Below are 20,730 nucleotides of genomic sequence, written 5' to 3' on the forward strand. Positions count from 1 at the left end.
AAATTCCTCTCCCATTTTCTGGAATGTAGTATTACCTAGGATCTTTGTTACGATCTAGAACACGCTGTCTGAAAGGGTGTTGGAAGCAAATTCAATTGCAACTTTCAAACATTTATATAGCGCCTTTAGCGTAATGAATCGTCCCAAGGCGCTTCACAGGAGCATTAAAAAACAAAGTATGATATCATGCCACTTAAGGAGAATTAGGTCAGATGACCAAAAGCTCAGTCAAAAAAGTGTGTTTTAAGGAGTGTCTTAAAGGAGGGAAGCCAGGTAGAGAGACAGAGGTGTAGGACGAAAATTCCAGAGAGCGGGGCCCTGGCAGCTGAAGGCATGGCCACCAATACAGGGGCAATTAAAATCACGGAGGCACAAGAGGCCAGGATTAGAGGTGCACAGAGATCTCAGGAGGTTGTGGGGCTGGAGATTCCAGAGATAGTGAAGAGTGGCGCCATGGGGAGAATTTTAAAATCAAGACGTTGCTTGACCAGGAGTCAATGTGGGCAGTGAACTCAGGGATGATAGGTAAATGGGGTTTGCTGCGAGTTAAGAAGTGGGAAGCAGAGTTTTGGATGACCTCAAATTAACAGAGGGTAGAATGTGAGGGATCAACCAGGAATTCATTGGAATCATAAAGTCAAAAGATAACAAAGGTACGAATGAGGGCTTCAGCAGCACATGAGCTGAAACAGGGGTGTAGTTGGGCAATGGTGCGAAGGTGAAAATAGACTGTCTTAGTGGTAGCACAATTATGAGCTGGAAGCTCATCTCGGGATCAGATGTGACACCAAGGCTGTGAACAGACTGGCTGAATCTCAGACTGTTGCTAGGGAGAGGGATGAAGTCAGTAGCTAGGGAACAGACTTCAAAAAGGAATTGAATGTATTCTCGAAAAGGGCAAAGTTTGCAGGGGAAGTGAGCAGGGGGGTGGGACTTATTAGGTAGCTCTTTCAAAGGAGCTGGCATAGACATGTTGGGCTGAATGGTCTCTTCCTGCTCTGTATGATAAATAACCTAAATGGTTATTTTCAACTGTACTGCCATGTAACGGGGATATTTATTATCAAAGTAGGATTCATTTCTCACTTGGGGAAAAAAACCCTTTCCCCAGGCCTCAAACAAATTCCTTGATCACCATAGCAACGTAGGTACATCAATATTCATTGGAAGGGCTAGGCATAGAGCTTCAAATGTAAACACACCACTCAACTGAACTAGTCTTGGAAGACTGATTGGAGCATTGGAGACTGAGTTCAACAAATATAATAACTTTGTAAAGAATTCCTTAAAATCAGCACATTAGCAATTTAAAAACATCTCATTTTTGTTTGACTTGTAGGCTCAAAACCAGCAGATCCACACAGCTGTTAAAACATGCTACAGGTTTTGAATGTGGTGCTACTGTGAATAAAATAAAATCAACCTTCCAATGGGTAGTTAGCATTGGGACCATCACTGCAGCTTCAACCCAATAGGATTTCTGTCTCACTTTGTGTCAAAGTTACAGTGGGAATGGCTACATCAGCTCCGAGGAAAGATTATTTCAACAAATAGGGTCAAAGTAGTCCAGAATCTGGTCTAAGAATCTAAATCAGATCTCAGGACAGTATTGGCATGTAATTTCCTCCTATGGGTTAATGGCAATATCCTACTTAAGCATGGGGGCTGAGCACATGATGAAAAACGATGAGGTGATGCCTGCTACGTAGAATTTACAGCACAGAAACAGCCCATTCGGCCCAAATAGTCCATGCTGTTGTTTATGCTCCATACATGCCTCCTCTCGCCCTACTTCATCTTGCCCTCTTGACATAACCTTCTATACCCTTCTTCCTCGTGTGTTTATCCAGCTTCCCCGTAATGATATCTACGCTATTCAGCACAACCACTCCCTGTGGTAGCGAGTTCCACATTCTCACCACTCTGGGTAAAAAAGTTTCTCCTGAATTCCCTATTGGACTCATATTTATGCCCATTAGATTTGGACTCCACACAAGTAGAAACATCTAAACATCTCTACATGCCCTATTGAAACCGCTTCGTAAATTTAAAAGGCCTTTACTCCATTCAGTTCTGGGCACCACACTTTAAAAAGGATGTGAAGACTTTAGAAAGGGTGCAGAAAAGATTCATGAGAATAGTTCCAGGGAGAAGTTGGGGTTGTTCTCCTTAGAAAAAGCAGAGAGGGGATTTGATAGAGATATTCAAAATCACGAGGGGTCTAGACAGAGTAGATAAAGAGAAACTGTTCCCATTAGTGGAAGGATTGCAAACAAGAAGAAACAGTTTAATGACTGGCAAAAGAACCAAAGGTGGCATGAGAAACTTTTTTTCCCACACACAGCGAGTGGGTTGGATCTGGCATGACTGCCTGAGAGTGTGATGGAGGCAGGTTCATTCGAGCTCTTCAAAGGGGAATTAGATAAGCACCTGAAGGAAAAAATAATCTAGGGCCACGGAGAAAGGACAGGGGAGCAGGAATAGCTAAACTACTCTTGCAGGGTGCCGGCATGGGCTCGATGGGCCGGATGTGCCTTAACCATTCTTTAACAGGTCACTTCCCAAGTCTTCTCTTTTCTGGGGAAAAGAGACCCGGCCTGTTCAATCTTTACTGATAGTGAAAACCCCTCTGTTCAGGTATTATCCTTCACAGGCCATACTCATTTCGATCTCCAAAATGACTTGACCATTGGAAGCATGAACATCGGAACAGGGGGAGGTCATTCATTCCCTCGAGCTTGTTCCGCCATTCAGTGAGATCATAGGTCAATGATAATTGTTACAGCACAGGAGGCCATTCAGCCCATCATGTCTGCACCAAGTCTCCGAATGAGCAACTCACCTAGTGCCACTCCCAGTCTTCTCCCCATAGCTCTGCACATTCTTCCTTGTCAGATAATAATGTTCAAAGCCTCAAATGAACCTGCCTCCACCACACTCTCAGGCAGTGCATTCCAAGTCCTAACCACTCAGTGTCTTAATTCCATTCACCTACCTTGTTTCTACAACCTTTAATCCCCTTACCCAACAAAAATCAACCAAGGTTTGAAATCTTTGATTGATCCCCAACACTATTTTCAGGAACAGAGTTCTAGATTTCCACTACGCTTTCTGTGAAGAAGTGCTTCCTGACACCACCCTTGAACAGCCTGGACTCCAGTTTTAAGGTTCTGCCCACTTGTTCAGGTCTCCTATCACCCCCCACCAGTCCTCCCCACACAGAGGAAATAGTTTCTCTCTGTCTACCCTATCAATTCCTTTAATCATCTTAAACACCTCAATTAGGTTATCTCTTAATAATCACAGATAAGACTGCCAGGATGATAACTCTCGCCAGACACTTGAACTTTCCCTACAGCAGCCACTATTCTGCTGCCTCTCTGAATAGTGTTGCAATGTGAACACTTGATTGGTGTTTGAATGAGGGGCAGCTTTGCTAGGAACTGATGTCTTCCTGAGGAAGTGGGTAGGTAAGGGGCTGAGTCTGATGTTGTATCTTGTGGAGAAAGGAGAATTTCACTCTTGCAGAGTGAAAGGAAAGTAGGGCTGGAACCACGAAATCAAAACCTGGCACACACTGAAAAAAATGAGGCAGCTGATCTGTAAGTCTCTCTAAAGAGAGGAGGAGAGGTGTTGATGAGTGGCTATCGTTACCTTACCTGTGACAGAAGGTGAGGCCGTTCATATCATCCCTTAGAAGGTGAGCATAAAGCTGTGAGTCCAGTTCCTTCAGGAGCTGCTCCTCAAGTCCTGGACACACATGAAGTACTTTGCAGTCAATTATTGCAAACAAAATTAAAACTGAAAAGTTGTGATCAAAAGCAGGTCTTAACTCATCAGTGAAAGCCCCTCCCCCCCGTAGAAATAAACCATGTTAAATGATGCATAGGAACAGTAGGAGGCCATTCAACCCCTCGAGTCTGCTTTGCCATTCAATTAAATTATGCCCATTGTGCATCTTGATTCCATTTACCTGCCTTTGGTGCTGTAACCCTCAACATACCTTGTCGAAGGGAAGGCTATCAATCTCAGTTTTTAAATTTTCAACTGACCCCAGACTCAGCAGCTTTTGGGGGGATAGAGTTCCAGATTTCCACTACCCTTTGTGTGAGGAAGTGTTTCCTCACATCAACCTCTGAACGGCCTAGCTACAATTTTAAAGTTCTGCCCTCTTAGAATCCCTGAATCAAAATGGAGCCTACACTGCGGTTGGCAAAATAAAACAATCAGCTTGACAACAAATGAACAAAACATCGTGTGCGCACCCACACACATGCGCACACAGAATTTTCTTCCTGCCTTCTCCTGATTCATCCAAAGTTATGGATCCACAGACAGCAACTGTACCTCATTCCCATTCTCACCTAACCATCTTTCACATGTGATCTGAGACCCTGATAATTTTTTAAAAAATTATTCATTCAAGGGATGTGGGCGTCGCTGGCCAGGCTAGTGTTTATTGCCCATCCCTAGTTGCCCTTGAGAAGGTGATGGTGAGCTGCCTTCTTGAACCGCTGTAGTCCATGTGGTGTAGGTACACCCACAGTGCTGTTAGGGAGGGAGTTCCAGGATTTTGACCAAGCGACAGTGAAGGAACAGCCATATATTTCCAAGTCAGAATGGTGAGTGGCTTAGAAGGGAACTTCCAGATGGTGGTGTTCCCATGTATCTGCTGCCCTTGTCTTTCCAGGCGGTAGTGGTCGTGGATTTGGAAGGTGCTGTCTAAGGAGCCATGGTGAGTTCCTGCAGTGCATCCTGTAGATAGTATACACTGCTGCCACTATGCATCGGAGGTGGAGCGATTGAATGTTTGTGGAAGGGGTGCCAATCAAGTGGGCTACTTTGTCCTGGATGGTGTTCAGCTTCCTGAGTGTTGTTGGAGTTGCAGTCATCCAGGCAAGTAGGGAGTATCCTATCACACCCCTGGCTTGTGCCTCGTAGACTGTGGACAGGCTTTGGGGAGTCAGGTGGTGAGTTATTCTCTGCAGGATTCCGAGCTTCTGATCTGCTCTTGTAGCCACAATATTTATATGGCTAGTCCAGTTCAGTTTCTGGTCAATGGTAACCCCCAGGATGTTGATAGTGGGGATTCAGTGATAGTAATGCCATTGAATGTCAAGGAGCAATGGTTAGATTCTCTCTTGTTGGAGATGATTACTGCATGGCAGTTAAGTAACAAGTAACATTCGTGCCACAAATCTGCCCAAGCCTGGATGTTGTCCAGGTCTTGCTGCATTTGGACATGGACTGCTTCAGTATCTGAGGAGTCACAAATGGTGCTGAACATTGTGCAATCATCAGCGAACATCCCCACTTCTGACCTTATGATGAAGGGAAGGTCATTGATGAAGCAGCTGAAGATGGTTGGGTCGAGGACACTACCCTGAGCAACTCCTGCAGTGATATCCTGGGGCTGAGATGACTGACCTCCAACAACCACAACCATCTTCCTTTGTGCTAGGTATGACTCCAACCAGTGGAGAGTTTTCCCCCAATTCCCATTAACTCCAGTTTTGCTAGGGCTCCTTGATGCTACACTTGGTCAAATGCGGCCTTGATGTCACTCTCACCTCATAAGGTGAGCACAAACTCAAAAGCTGGTAGCATACCTGCTGAGTCTAGGATCAAAGAGTTCTAAATATGTTCCACACAAACTCAGCCATGAAGGTAGGATAAAGTGAATTAAAATGGTGAAATGTTATGCAGAGGGAAATACAGGGATTTCTTTGGCACTGTCTCTCAGGCTACAATCTGATTTAGGCTTGCACAGAATGTACAGCAGCAAAATAGGCCATTCCGCTCAACAGGGTCGTACTGGTATTATTGCTCCACAGGTACTTCCTCCCACTCTTTCTTCATCTCACCCTACCAGCATATCCTTCTGTTTCTTCCTCCATCATGTGTTTATCCAGCTTCCCATTAAATGTATCTATACTATTCACCTCAACCACTTCCTGTGGTAGCGAGTTCCACATTCTCACCACTCTCTGGGTAAGTCAGTTTCTATTGAAGTCTCTTTTGGATTTGTTGGTGACTATCTCATATTTATGACCATTAGTTTTGGACTCTCTCACAAATGGAAACGTTTTCTCTACACTAACCTATCAAACCACTACACAATCTTTATGACGTCTATCAGGTTACTTCTCAGCGCCGTTTTTTAAAGGAATAAAGAGAGAATACAAAAAATACAGATTTGCATTTATATAGCGCTTTTCACAACCAGCGGAAGGCCCAAAGAGCTTTATAGCCACTGAAGTACCTTTTTGAAGTGCAGTCACTGTTGTAACGTAGGAAATGCTGCACCAATTTGTGCACAGCAAGATCCCATCAACAGCAATGTGATAATGATCAGATAATCTGTTTCTCGTGACATTCCCGGAAGGAAAAATATTGACCAGGACACCAGGGAGAACTCCCAAATGCTTCTTTGAAATAGGGTCATGGGGTCTTTTACATCCACCAGAGAAGGGACTACACTGGAGTGTCAGCTTTGACCTTTGTGCTCAAGCCCTGCAGTGGGACTTGAACCCGGGACCTTATGGTTCAAAGGTGAGTGCGCTACCAGCTGAGCTGCAATTGACATACCATAAACTGTGGCCTATAAGTTGACCTAAGACAACCCCATTTTTCCATGATTTTTTCATATAATTGACCTATAAGACATTCTATACTCACATTATTAGTCAGCCTCAATTTTTCACCCGACAAATGGATATTTTAGTTACTGGTACCTTACAACTGGGTGCAAGGGATCAAGCAGGTGCTTCAGGCTCTGTTGCTAAGATGTGCGGGAGTTTAAGACATGCCCACTCCGTGTTGGGTGTCGATGGTATTTCAAAATGGCGACTGCCCACACCCACGCCGATGGTGCACTTCTATACTTGCCGAATAAGTCAACCCTGTTTTTGAAGGAATTTTCTGAGGCTTCAAAGGTTGACTTATACGCCAACATCTATAGTAGTTTAAATTTAGGACTGATTCTCCTTTCTTCAACCACACCCCTAACCCCAGGCAGAGAACTGAAAAAGTTATTCTTGCTGGGTTTTAGTTTCTTTCATAGGGCCTATTTTCTCTCCCTATTGGAGAAATTTGTTCCACCTCATTATTTCTCTTTAAAAAAAAGCTGACCCCGCCCACCCCCCCATCCACATTATTCAGTCAGACCAGTGTCTGCTGGCCGATAACTTGATGGTTAACAGCATTGGCTTGAAATGTAGACAGCAACGAGTTTGGAGTTCTGGGCTGAATCAAATTCAAATCTATTCATCACATTTAATTAGACCTCAGCATAGACATTATTAGGAACAGGTCACTAACATGAATCATTTCAATTCCATTAAGTCCTCATTCCCACCATTGAGAGTATAGACAGGGGTATATATATTACATATTATATATTACAATCCACTGTGCTTCAGTTAAGCCACACAGTGCAGTCAGCATTTGGGGGATTCCGGTCTCTTACATGTCCCTAATTTCCATCGCTCCATCATTGGTGGCCATGCCTTCAGCTGCCTGGGGCCCTAAAATCTGGGATTCTCTTAAACCTCTCCACCTTTCTTACCTCCTTTAACACGCTGCTTAAGACCTACCTCTTTGCCCCAGGTTTCTGGTCACCTGTCCTAATATCCCCTGACGCCACTTGGTGTCAAGTCTTTCTCCGATAATCAATCCTGTGAAGCACTGGGGGCATTTTACAATGTTATAGGTGCTATACAAATGCAAGTTGCTGTTCCCGTGTGGATCGGTTGAAAGCTTAATCCTATCATTTGTTAGTATGCTGACTGCTCCTTAATTGGCCCTGTTGCCCACCCAAGGGCATCACATTGTGTGCATGCACTGGTCAGTCATAGGCAACCTAGTACGTATCGAAATGCCAGTGTTCAACCACCTCATACTGAGACCAGCCATGCTATCTGGGCTTTAGGTGTACATACTTAGGCTGTGCTGCTGCACTGGCCATCAAACAAAAGAGCCTTAGGTTAATCCCAGACCAGGATTGGAAACAATCATTTCACTCCTCAGTTACCGACTCCATCCCTCTCCCTGGCAACAGTCTAAAATTAAGCTGGTCTATTTGTAACCTTGGTATCATACTTAATCACGAGATGAGCTTCCGACTTCATATTCCTGCTCTCTTCAAGGCCATCTATTTCCACCTCCATAACGTTGTTCGACTTCACCCACCTCAGCTCAGCTGCTGCTGAAATCCTTAATAATACCTTTGTTACCTTTAGACCCAACCATTTCAATGCACTCCCGGCTGGTCTCCTACATTCTTACTTGTTTTATAATGCTCCTGTGAAGTGCCTTGGGATTTACATTAAAGGTGCTATATAAATATTAGTTGTTGTTCCTTCTCAAGATGAACCCTTTCCGATCAAGGAGCTGCATGGTGGGTTGGCAGTTAATGGGCTTAAAGCAAGGGACCCAAAAACCCAATTGCATCAGAGCATGGTCTGGATGGTCTTGCCAGGGTTGTGCCTTCCAATGCTGACCACCAGATTTTGAGGGGTCAGTGGGAAGGGATCTAGTCAGTATGGGCTAGGTGGCTACAAGTACTATTAGCAATGCATCTCCAGCACCTCTGGCCCAACACTGGGGTGGTAGAATGGGGACAGTGTGTGGCCTAGCATTCCCTTACCCTGGCCATGTGTCCTAGAAATTCTTATACAGAACAATGCTGCCATTCTTCAGAGATCCATCAAGTAAAAGAGCCTTAGTTTAACTGCAGGCCAGGATCGGAAACAATTGTTTCATTCCTCAGCTACCAATCCTGACTCCACCCCTCTCCCTAGCAACAGCCTGAGATTAAACCAGTTTGTTCGCAAGGTTGGTGTCACATCTGATCGTGGGTTTACATTCGTGCCATCTCCAAGACCGTCCATTTTCGTAACACCTTTCGACTTAGCTCCATCTCAGCTCATCTGCTGCTGAAGCCCTGGCCACCCAATGGGGGACACACTCACACTCACTTGCTGGGTGTGCCAGCCTCCAGAGACATGCCACCCGACTTAGCCAATGTACTGGGAACTCCTAGCATAGGGAGTCCCTGCCCCTGACCCTGTAAGTGGATGGCAGTAGTTCTGCTTTTATAAGACACGTCAGAAACAGCAGAGATGATGCATCCTGTTTCTGGGGGGCTTCAAAGGTCCCTTATAAGGGTTACGCTGGAGCTCACGTTGGCTTTTGGGCCCTGTGTATATATATATATATATATATATATATATATATATATAGATAACTGTTGGCCATATCTCAGTGGGTAGCACTCTCAATGAGCAAGAGCGAGCCTTGAGTCAGAGATAATTAATAGTCACAAAAGCAGAGTATTAAACTTCAAACTGGCATGGCATGGATATTGGACAGGAGATGGCAGCAAAGTGTCAAAATCTGTAACATTATACAGGAAACCCACCGATTAGAACCATAGTCACATAAAAAGAAAGTGCACACATTGAGGATGTGGCACTACCATAGATTTCAAACAGGTCCAGCAACTCAAGACTGGGTATCCATGAGGCATTGTGAGCCATCAGCAGCAGCAGAACTGTACTCGAACACAAGCTGTAACCTCATGGTCCGGTATATCTCCCACTCTACCATTACCACCATGACAGGGGATCAACCCTGGTTCAATGAAGAGTGCAGGAGGGCATGCCAGGAGCAGCACCAGGCATACCTAAAAATGAGATGTCAACCTGGTGAGGCTATAGCACAGGACTACATGCGTCCCAAACAGCATAAGCAACAAATGATACACAGAGCTAAGCGATCCCACAATCAACGGATCAGATCTAAGCTCTACAGTCCTGCCACATCCAGTCATGAATGGTGGTGGACAATTAGACAACTCACTGGAAGAGGAGACTCCACAAATATCCCCATCCTCAATTAGGGGGAAGCCCAGCGCATTGGCGCAAAAGATAAGGTTGAAACATTCGTAACAATCTTCAGCCAGAAGTACTGAGTGGATGATCCACCTCAGCCTCCTCTGGAGGTCTCCAACATCATAGGTGTCAGTCTTCAGCCAATTCAATTCACTCCACGTGATATCAAGAAACAGCTGAAGGCACTGGATACTTCAAAGCTTATGGGCCCTGACAACCCCTGCAATAGTGCTGAAGGCCTGTGCTGCAGAGTTAGCCATGCCCCGAGCCAAGCTATTCCAGTACAGCTACAACACTGGAATCTACCCGGCAATGCGGAAAACCCAACCCAGTCAAATACCACCCCATCAGTCTACACTCAATCGTAGGTAAAGAGATGGAAGGGGTCATTAACAGTGCTATCAAGCAGCACTTGTTTAGCAATAATCTGCTCACTGACACTCAGTTTGGGTTCCACCAGGGTCACTCAGCTCCTGATCTCACTGCAGCCTTGGTATAAACATGGGCAAAATAGCTGAACTCCAGAGGTGAGGTGAGAGTGATTGCCCTTGACATCAAGGCAGCATTTGACCGAGTGTGGCATCAAGGAGCCCTAGTAAAACTGGAGTCAATGGGAATCGAAGGGAATCTCTCCACTGGTTGGAGTCACACCCAGCACAAAGGAAGATGGTTGTGGTTGTTGGAGGTCAGTCATCTCAGCTCCAGGACATCACAGCAGGAATTTCTCAGGGTAGTGTCCTCGGCCCAACCATCTTCAGCTGCTTCATCAATGACCTTCCTTCCATCATAAAGTCAGAAGTGGGGATGTTCACTGATGATTGCATGATGTTCACCACCATTCGCAACTCCTCAAATGCAGTTCATGTCCAAATGCAGCAAGACCTGGACTATATCCAGGCTTGGGCTAACAAGTGGCAAGTAACATGCGCGCCACACAGTGCCTGGCAATGATCATTTCCAACAAGAGAGAATCTAACTATCGCCCTTTGACATTCAATGACATTGCCATTGCTGAATCCCCCACTATCAACATCCTGGGAGGTTACCATTGACCAGAAACTGAACTAGGCTAGCCATATAAATACTGTGGCTACAAGAGCAGGTCAGAAGCTAGGAATCCTGCGACGAGTAACTCACCTCCTTACTCCCCAAAGCCTGTCCACCACCAAGGCACAAGTCAAGAGTATGATGGAATATTCTCCACTTGCCTGGATGAGTGCAGCTCCAACAACACTCAAGAAGCTCAACACCATCCAGGACAAAGTAGCTGCTTGATTGGCACCCCTCCCACAAACATTCACTCCCTCCACCACTGACGCAGAGTGGCAGCAGTGTGTACCGCCAACAAGATGCACTGCAGGAACTCACTAAGGCTTCTTAGACGGCACCTTCCAAACCCACAACCGCTACAATCTAGAAGGACAAGGGCAGCAGATACATGGGAACACAACCACCTGCAAGTTCCCCTCCAAGTCACACACCATCCTGACTTGGAACTATATCGCCATTCCTTCACTGTCGTTGGTTCAAAATCCTGGAACTCCCTCCTTAACAGTACTGTATATGTACCTACACCACATGGACTGCAGTGGTTCAAGGAGGTGGTTCATCATCACCTTCTCAAGGACAATTCGGAATGGACAATAAATGCTGGCCTAGCCAGCAATAGTCACATCCCATGAATGATTTGGTTAAGGTGGTTTTAATTAAATTCAAAGACATAGCATAATTGGAAAAAATAATGGTACCGGGGTTGAGGAACTTCAGTTATGTGGAGGGACTGGAGAAGCTGGGGTTGTTCTCATAGGAACATAGGAAACAGAAACAGGAGTTGGCCATTCAAACAGATCATGGCTGATCATCTACCTCTATGCCATTTTTCCCCACTATCCCCACATCCTTTGATGTCATTGCTTTCCACAAGCCTATCGATTTCTGTCTTGAACATGCTCAATGATTGAGCTTCCACAGCCCTCCTTAGAACAGAGAAGGTTAAGGGGAGATTTAATGGAGGCTTTCAAAATCATGAAGGCTTTTGAGTAAACAAAGCAAAACTGTTTCCACTGGCAGGAGGGTGGATAACCAGAGGTCACAGATTTAAGATAATTAGAGGGACCAGAAGTGAGAGAGGAAGAATTTCATTTTTACACAGCAAAATGATGATAACCTGCAGTGCACTGCCTGAAAGGGCGATGGAGGCAGATTCAATAGTAACTTTCAAAAGGGAACAGGATAAATACTTGAAAAGAAAAAGTGGGGAAAGAGTTGGGTAGGAGATAATGTGGGGAGGGTGGTTTGTGGAATTGGACTAATTGGATAGTTCTTTCAAATAGCTGGCATAGGCACAATGGGCCAAATGGCCTCCCATCTGTGTTGCAAAATTCTGTACCAACATATTCCTTTGTTCCTCTCCCCTTCGTGTACTTAACAAATTGCCCTTAAATGTATCTATACTATTTATCTCAACCACTCCCTGTGCTAGCGTATTCCACATTCTCACCACTCTCTGGGTAGAGAGGTTTCTCCCGAGTTACTTATTAGATTTATTAGTAACCATCATATTTATGCCCTCAAGTTTTGGAAGCGGAAAAGTCTTCTTCACATCTATCCTATTGAACCCCTTCATAATTATAGACACCTCTATCAGATCATATCTCAGCCTTCTATTTTGTAATGAAGAGACCCAGTCTGTTCCTAGGTCACAACAGTGCTTGTGATGAGTGTTGCTAAGTATTGCGGGTGAGATGTAAAATTTAAACAAATAACACCATAAGTGGCACCCACACCTGTCTGAAGTGACGTTGGGAACTACAGACAACTGCCAGGGTCATAAATCTTTGGAGCTCTCTTCCCCAGAGAGCAGTGGAGGCAGAGGTAGATAGTTTCTTGACTAACAATGGAGTCAAAGGTTATTGGAGGTAGGCGGAATGTGGAGTTGAGGCCACAATCAGATCAGCCATGATCTTATTGAAAGACGGAGCTGGCTCGAGAGGCTGAATGGCCTACTCCTGCTCCTAATTCATATGATCGATACCCTCTGTGCACTGAGAGAACTGTTTGGCTTGCAAGAGAACAAAAACAACCTGCATTAAAATAGCACCTTCAACGGACTAAAATGTCTCAAGGTGTTCTCACAGGAATGTTTTTAGACAAAATGGACACCCAGCCACATAAGGAGATACTAGGACCAATGACTAAAGGCTTGGCCAGAAAGACACATTTTAAGGAGAGTCTTCAAGAAGGAGAGAGGTGAGTAGACCTATAAAAAAGTCCCAGCTCAAATCTGAACATACGGCTAAAGTGGACTTACTAATTTTCCTTATCAAGCCTTCTTCTTTGAAGTCGAGAGCCATTTTCTCAAAGTAGAATGTAGAGCACCAGTATGCATCCACCTCAGAGTCCAACACCTCTAAAAATCGGCTAACAAGGTCATTCATGCCTTGAGCATAGCTTACATCTAAAAAAAGACAAGGAAAAAGCATTTATTAGAGAACACACATTTTACACACCTTCTTAAAAAGTTATTTTTAAATCAAAAATGACAGTTATAAATGTAATTTCATAAACTGAGACTACATGGTCTTTTTTGAAGGCAACTATGACAATAACAAATGATAAATCTGACTGTATTTTTTATTCATTAATGGGGTGTGTGCATCACTAACAAGGCCAGCATTTATTGCCCATCCCTAATTGCCCGTAAGGTGAAACAGGGGAGATTTTGACCTCAGAGGTGGTAGGACAATTTCCTAACCCATTATAATATGCCAGGACAATAGTTTGTATTTTAATAAAGTCCTTTATTATTGTTGTGGCTCAGTGGATAACACTTTCACCTCAGAGTCAGAAGGTTACAAATTCAAGTCCTGCTCCTCTGATTTGAACATAAAATCCAGATTGATGCTCCCAGAGCAATACTGATGGTGTGCTGCACTGTCGGAGGTGCCATTCTTTGGATAAGATGCTACTCCCCAGGTTCAGTACGATCTTTCAGGTGAACATAAGAAATCCCACACTATGATTTGGAGATGAGCAAAGCGGTTCTCCCTGGCGTCCTGACCAACATTTACCCCTCAAGCAAAAATCACGACAATCAGATTATCTGGTCATTATTACAATGCTACTTGTGGAATCTAGCTGTACACAGATTGGTGGCTGCGCCCCCTATATTACAACAGTGACTATACTTCAAAAGTACTTCATTAGCTGGACATCCTGAGGTCATGAAAGGTGCTTTCTAAATGCAAGACTTTTTTTTTCTGTAGATGACGCAAGGAAGGAACACTGAGAAGAGGAGCAAATGCAATGATTGTGTTACCTGGATGAAATGCAGCAAAAGTGATGAGTATGTCTCGCAACACCATTAGGTTGATCGCGCCTTCATTTCTAAGGAACAGAACAAGCATCGTATTGAAAAATAGATAACCAGACCAGACCAGAGAAACAGGATAAAAACAGAAAATGCTGGAAAAACTCAGCAGGTCTGACAGCATCTCTGGAAAGAGAAACAGAGTTAACGTTTCGAGTCTGCACGACTCTGTCGTGAATTCATGAAAAATGCAACGATGGAGACAGTCCTGGGCACCCCACCTTCGGGAGGGTATATTGGCCTTGGAGGGAGTGCAGCACAGATTCACCTGAATAATACCTGAACTCTAAGGGTTAAGTTAGGAGGAATGACATAAATTAGGAATAAAAACAGAAAATCTGGACATCCTCAGGAGGCCAGGCAGCGTCTGTGGAGAGAAAAACAGAGTTAATGTTTCAGATCAATGATCTTTCATCGGGACTCCTGTAACTATGAACAAGGTCATCCTGTAACGCTAACTCTGTTCCTCTCTCCACCAAGGCTGCCTGACCTGCTGAGTATTTCCAGCATTTTCTGTTTTTACTTCAGTGTTCCCTAATATTTCGCTTTCATTTACATAAATTAGGGTTGCATTCCTTGGAATCTACATGGTTAAGGGGGATCCTGTATCACAATGGTAGCGCCCCAGCCTCTGGGCCAAAGCTTTGGGTTCAAGTCCCACATGTGGACTTGTTGGCCACAGGAGGAACATTCAGTTTAATGGGCTGATATCCAGCTCAGGCACCCATCCACCACGTCCCCAATATCCCCCAAAGGGAAAAAAAGTGTTTGTGAAGATATGCTTAAAAAAAAAAGGGTGACTTGATCAAATTCTGAGATATTAAAGGGGAACTGACAGTTTCTTTCTGTCTAGCCTATTTTCACTGGTTTGGGAGTCTAGGACGAGGGCACATACCCTAAATATCAGAGCCAGACCTCTCAGGAGTGAAATTAGGAAACAGTTCTACACACGTACCAAAGCAACTCTGATACAATCGAACAACTGCAGATATGTTCCCTTGCAGAAAGGTGGGAAGCGTTCTGCCTGGGTTTCGTTAAAAAAGAAACCTCTCAAATCCCACTCCCCATTGCAGCAACCTCACGAAAGTAATTGTGGAATGGATTTAAGGAGAAAAGACACCATTCCACAAATAAGATATAGAACGAATAGACTTTGAGATAACCCATTTCCCAAAACTCATAAATAGTATGTAAATTATTGAGAATTTAATGAACTCAACCTGGCAACACGTGATCTATGGACTTTAATACAAAATGCAGAGTGCAGTAGATCTTTCATTTTTATTCTATAAATTAAGGAGACCTGCATTTTGCAATGTATTGTAATTATTTGTACGCTGAAAATGTGCAATCTTTTTATTATTTTATACTTTATTTTAATTTTAATGATTGTCTATAACAATGTTATGATTTATAATTACTTATTTAGTTTGTAGCATCATCACAATTCAGCACCAGCCGCCAAATAAACCAATGATCTAAAGGTGGTAGTAGTTTGGAACTCTTCCACAAACGGCAACTAATGCTACATCAATTGCAAATATTAAATCCGAGATTGGTAACTTTCAGTTGCCAAAGCTATTAAGAGATACAGTGCAAAGGTGGATATATGAAGTTAGACTGCTGATCGGCAGAGATTTCACTCTGCAGTGAAGGGACTAAATGGCTTGCTCTCATCCCTCTGAGTAGGGAGGTAGCAGAGCACCTTCAGGAGAGGATCTGAAAGCAATCACTCCTTCCATATGTACTAGGTTTAAAAACAAGTACACACTTACTGATAGTAATCCAGGTCTCTTTCAGTTCTTGGTACATCTTTGTCTATGATCCTAATTGCTTCATGCAGTTCATGTACATTGATTCTCTGACGGTCCACATAAACCTGGAGAACAGTTTATAAAATGTTCATCTTTATATCATCCCATTAATAATTTACTCTCATTTTTCCATTAAATAGATTTCCAATGCATTGTTGGTTCACAAGATTTGAGCATTGCACGGACAGGCTTGAGAAAATGGTATTGTTCTCTTCAGAGCAGAGAAGGTTAAGGGGAGATTTAATAGAGGTGTCTAAAACTGTAAAGGGTTTTGACAAGAGTAAATAAAGAGAAACTGTTTCCACTGACAGGAAGGTCCGTAACCAGAGAACAGAGATTTAAAGTAATTGGTAAAGGAATCAAAAGCTGGAGGTGAGGAGAATTTTTTTCATTTCCTTTACACAGCAAGCTGTTACGATCTGGAATGTGCTACCTGAAAAGGTGGTGGAAGCAGATTCAACAGTAACTTTCAAAAGAGAATTGGATAAATCCTTGAAAGGGAGAAAAATTGCAGGTCGATGGGGAAAATGTAGAGGAGTGGGATAAATTGGCCGGCTCCTTCAAAGAGTTGGCACAGGCACGATAAGCCAAATGGCCTCTTTCCATGCTGTAAGGTTTTTTTGATTCCATAATTAGAAGTAAGCGTTAGATCAGGGGTCAATAATAACACATAACTAGATTTCAGCCAGTCACAATTACATGTCTGCAATCTCGGGCAGCCCCACCACCCTCTGAGATCTCTGTCCGCACATCTAATTCTGGCCTCTTAAGCATGCCCAATTTTCATTGCTCCACCATTGGCAGCCTAAGCGTCAGCCTAAGTTCTGGAATTTTCTCCCTAAACCTCTCTGCCTCCCTTTCCTCCTTTAAGATGCTCCTTGAAACCTACCTCTTTGACCAAACGTCTGGCCTTAGAACAAGAAGAAAATCTGAGCTAATATCTCCTTATGTAACTCAATGCCAAATTTTGTGATATAATGCTGCTCTGAAATGCTTTGGAATGTTTATGTTGAAGGCGCTATATAAATATAATTTATGATGTCCTACTCATTATACATTCTTTCTGCAGCATCTGAAAACCAGCTGTTGCAATGCCACCAGGAGTCACTATGGTCAATTTAAATTCCGAGTTCTCCACACAATATGAAATTTCAATATCCAACTAAAGGCCTTTTAAGTGCAGAAAATGTTACAATTATAGACTTTGAGGATATATTACGTGGTACCCCTTCGCTGTCATCGTATCTGACATTCGTAACTGATGTTAAACTGGCCTATACATCTGGGTGACTAACATCTACTCAAAATACAAGCATAGAATGCAGGAGACCCTCAACTGAGTTTGTGACAGTATCGGTGGAGAGAGAGAAACAGAGTTAATGTTCCAGGTCGACGACCTCTGTCAGAACCTAGTGGTGATCTTAGGTGGTAGGCTTAGCACTGGTGGGGCCACTGGAAGGTCAGGGGAGATGGCTGGGTTTCCTCTTGTTGGCAATAGTCGCTGCCTGGCACTATAGTGGCACAAAAGGTAACTGATCTGAAATGTAAACTCTGGTCCTTTCTCCACAGGTACGACCAGACCTGATAAGTGCTTCCAGCATTTTGTGTTTGTGTTTCTGATTTCCAGCATCCACACTATTTTTGCCTTTCAGGCAAGTTCTACTCGAAAGGTCTTCCGACTGCTTTCTTCATCGAATGTGAAAGGAAAGGAAGTGAGAGCGAGCACACTTGGAAGGGAGGTGGACCACGTTCAAGTTACAAGGCCAAGAAAATGCCGACATCCTGAGTTATCCACATTAGCCATAACTTCAAGGGAAGCAATAAACTTGTGGGAGTGCTTCTAGATATTGCTCAGTGGATGGACGTGGAGAGGGCGTGACAGAATGGGGAAAGGTCTCCTCTGCAAATTCTTGCCGAGAAATTTCTTTTAAGAAAAAAAAGTTTTTTTTAAAATTGGCATTTTATCAACCTACTTTATTCTGTGAAGCTGGTTACTAGAGCTTGCTGGAAATTAAGTTACATCAGTCAAAGAATTTTACAGCACAGATAGAGGGACAGATCAGCCATGATCTAACTCAATGGCAGAATAAGCTCAAGGGTTTGAAAGGCCTCCCTCCTGTTCCTGTGTTTAAATTACTCCATGCCTTGACCATCCAACCATGGAGAGAGAAGCAGATTTTGTGTTTCAAATGAATCACCTTGTGTGCCACGATAGTGCCAGGCGGTGACCATGTCCAACAAGAGGAAGCTCAGCCGTCTCCCTTGACCTTCCAATGGCCCCACCATTACTGAGTCTACCACCTTGAGATCACATTAGGTTCTGACAAAAGAGCATCAACCTGAAACGTTAACTTTCTCTCTCCACAGATGCTGCCAGACTTGAGGAATTTTTTTTTTTTAAAAACATTTTTTTTTAAAAGCTGTGGCCAAACCAATGATATTATATAACCATTACCACATGTGAAATAAACATTTGGTGCGTTTTAGCAATGCCTTGGCCGTTTGTGAAACCGACCTTTGCTTGCAGCTCTATAAAGGTCATCTGCTCACTCTTCTCCTCCGAAAGATCCACTTCCTGCCCTTTAAGTTTGCAGGCACTGCCAGTTTGTTGATAAGCAAGGGCCGCTTCATAAAGCTCTGCTACAGGGACAAAGCAAAAAACACCAGAGATCAGCCCAACACACATCATCTACTTCAGAAATAAGCCAACATCCCAAGGGTGCCAATTCCATTGGGCTGGCAGCTGGTGCTGAGAAGGATATGGAGCCGGCAACTCAAATTATACTGGCTGTAGGGTCACCAATTATCCTACTTTTAAAATTCTTATCCTTGTTTTTAAATTCCTCCATGGGCTCGACCTCCTCCCTATTGCTGTGACTTCCTCCAGCCCTACAACCATTCGAGATTCCAGTGTCTGCCAATTCTGGCCTCTTGCACATTGCAGATTTTAGTTGCTCCATCATTGCCAGCTGTGCCTTCAGTTGCCTGGACCTTAATTACTCCCTAAACCTCGCAGCCCCTCTACATCTCTTTCTTAAAACGTGCCTTTTTGACCAAGCTTTTGGCTGCCTATCCTAATATTGCCTTATGTGGCTCAGTGTCAAACTATGTTTGATAATGCTCCTGTAAAGTGCCTCAGAATGTTTTACTATCTTAAAGGTACTATACAGATGCAAGTTGTTGTTGTTAATTGTCAGGGAGGCTCCAGGAATTGAAGATTAATCTCCAGGACACTGCTGGAAGGAACATCCAGTAGGAAAATCATTAAAAAAAATCATAGTAACATTAGCAAAAAGTGTGTATCTTTTTACATTTTCTCTGAACACTTTGGTTTATTAGTTATGAAGGTATTGGAGATGTTCGATTGAGTGAGCTGATTGGAGGTGGAAGATTGCATGACAAAGCCACCAGGAATATGTCTAACCGGAGGTGGTAACCCTGATCCACAGCCAGGGCAATGGACTATCCCATCAATTCCTACTAAACACCAAAATGCTTCAAGCACAAGTCTGAACATTCATTAACGGTGTGAAACTAAAGTGCTTAGCACACTAGTTCCTGAAAAAGGATCTCACATCACTCCACTGAAACGGATTCAGGTGATCAGAATGCAGGAACACTAACACTGTAAAGTCAAATTGTTTCACATCAAGAGAGAGATAATGAGTGAGGATTCTTTCTTTCCCCCCCATTCATTCATGGTATGTGGGCATTGCTGGCTAGGCCAGCATTTATTGCCCATCCCTAAATACTCTTGTGAAGGTGGTGGTGAGTCACCCTCTTGAACCGCTGCAGTCCATGTGGTGAAGGTCCACCCACAGTGCTGTTAGGGAGGGTGTATCAGAATTTTGACCCAAAAACAGTGAAGCAATGCCAATATAGTTCCAAGTCAGGATGGTGTGCATCTTGGTGGAAACTTGCAGGTGGTGGTGTTCCCATGCGCTTGTCCTAGGTGGCTGAGGTCGTGGGCTTGGAAGGTGCTGTTGAAGGAGCCTTGGTGAGATGTTGCAGTACATGTTCCATCTAATCACTGTCTGGCAAACAGCAAAGGGACCGGAATTTGCTAAAAACTTATGCCATAGTTCCTACAATAAGAACATAAGAAACATGAACAGAAGTAGACCATTCGGTCCCTCGAGCCTACTCCGCCATTCAGTAAAATCATGGCTCATCTTGTGTTTCAATGAAATGCAATTTATTACAATGCAGTCATTGTTATGGTGCAGAAATTCCAGGAAATTCTGGCATGAGTGACTTATCTCATTCCTATGCAATGCCCTAATTTCCTTGGAATTTTGCTCTGACCCAAAGAGACCCTCAACAAAATGGAAGAAATTGGAGCTGGAGTTAGCCATTCAGCCCATCGAGCCAACACTCAATATCATGGTTAATCTAATTGTGGCCTCAAATTCACTTTCCTGCTTGCCTCCCATAACCCTCAACTTCCACGTAGGTCAAAAATCTGCCTAATGCAGCCTTGAAAAAATTTAATGACCCAGCCTCCATTACTCACTGTGGAAGAGAATTCCAAAGATTAACCACCATCTGGGAGAAGAAATTCCCCCTAATCTCTGGGAAACCTCATTTTTAAACTGTGTCCCCTAGTTCTAGATTCCCCCATGAGGAAACATCCTCTCAACATCCACCCTGTCAA

At 43.7% G+C, this 20,730-nt stretch overlaps 1 protein-coding gene across 1 annotated transcript in view; it reads right to left on the bottom strand.

Annotated features, from left to right (window-relative positions):
- Window positions 1–20,730, bottom strand: part of LOC144689723 (TBC1 domain family member 15) — a 58,206-nt gene that overhangs the window by 20,100 nt on the left and 17,376 nt on the right. Inside the window, exons 3-7 of the mRNA XM_078557064.1 lie at window positions 18,592–18,716; window positions 16,038–16,141; window positions 14,212–14,279; window positions 13,204–13,350; window positions 3,660–3,750 (exon numbers count right to left, since the gene is read on the bottom strand). Coding sequence (XP_078413190.1) covers window positions 3,660–3,750; window positions 13,204–13,350; window positions 14,212–14,279; window positions 16,038–16,141; window positions 18,592–18,716 — 535 coding nt within the window. The remainder of the gene's footprint in view (window positions 1–3,659; window positions 3,751–13,203; window positions 13,351–14,211; window positions 14,280–16,037; window positions 16,142–18,591; window positions 18,717–20,730) is intronic.

This window comes from Cetorhinus maximus, chromosome 2, assembly GCF_964194155.1.
Source record: "Cetorhinus maximus chromosome 2, sCetMax3.hap1.1, whole genome shotgun sequence".
NCBI lineage: Eukaryota > Metazoa > Chordata > Chondrichthyes > Lamniformes > Cetorhinidae > Cetorhinus > Cetorhinus maximus.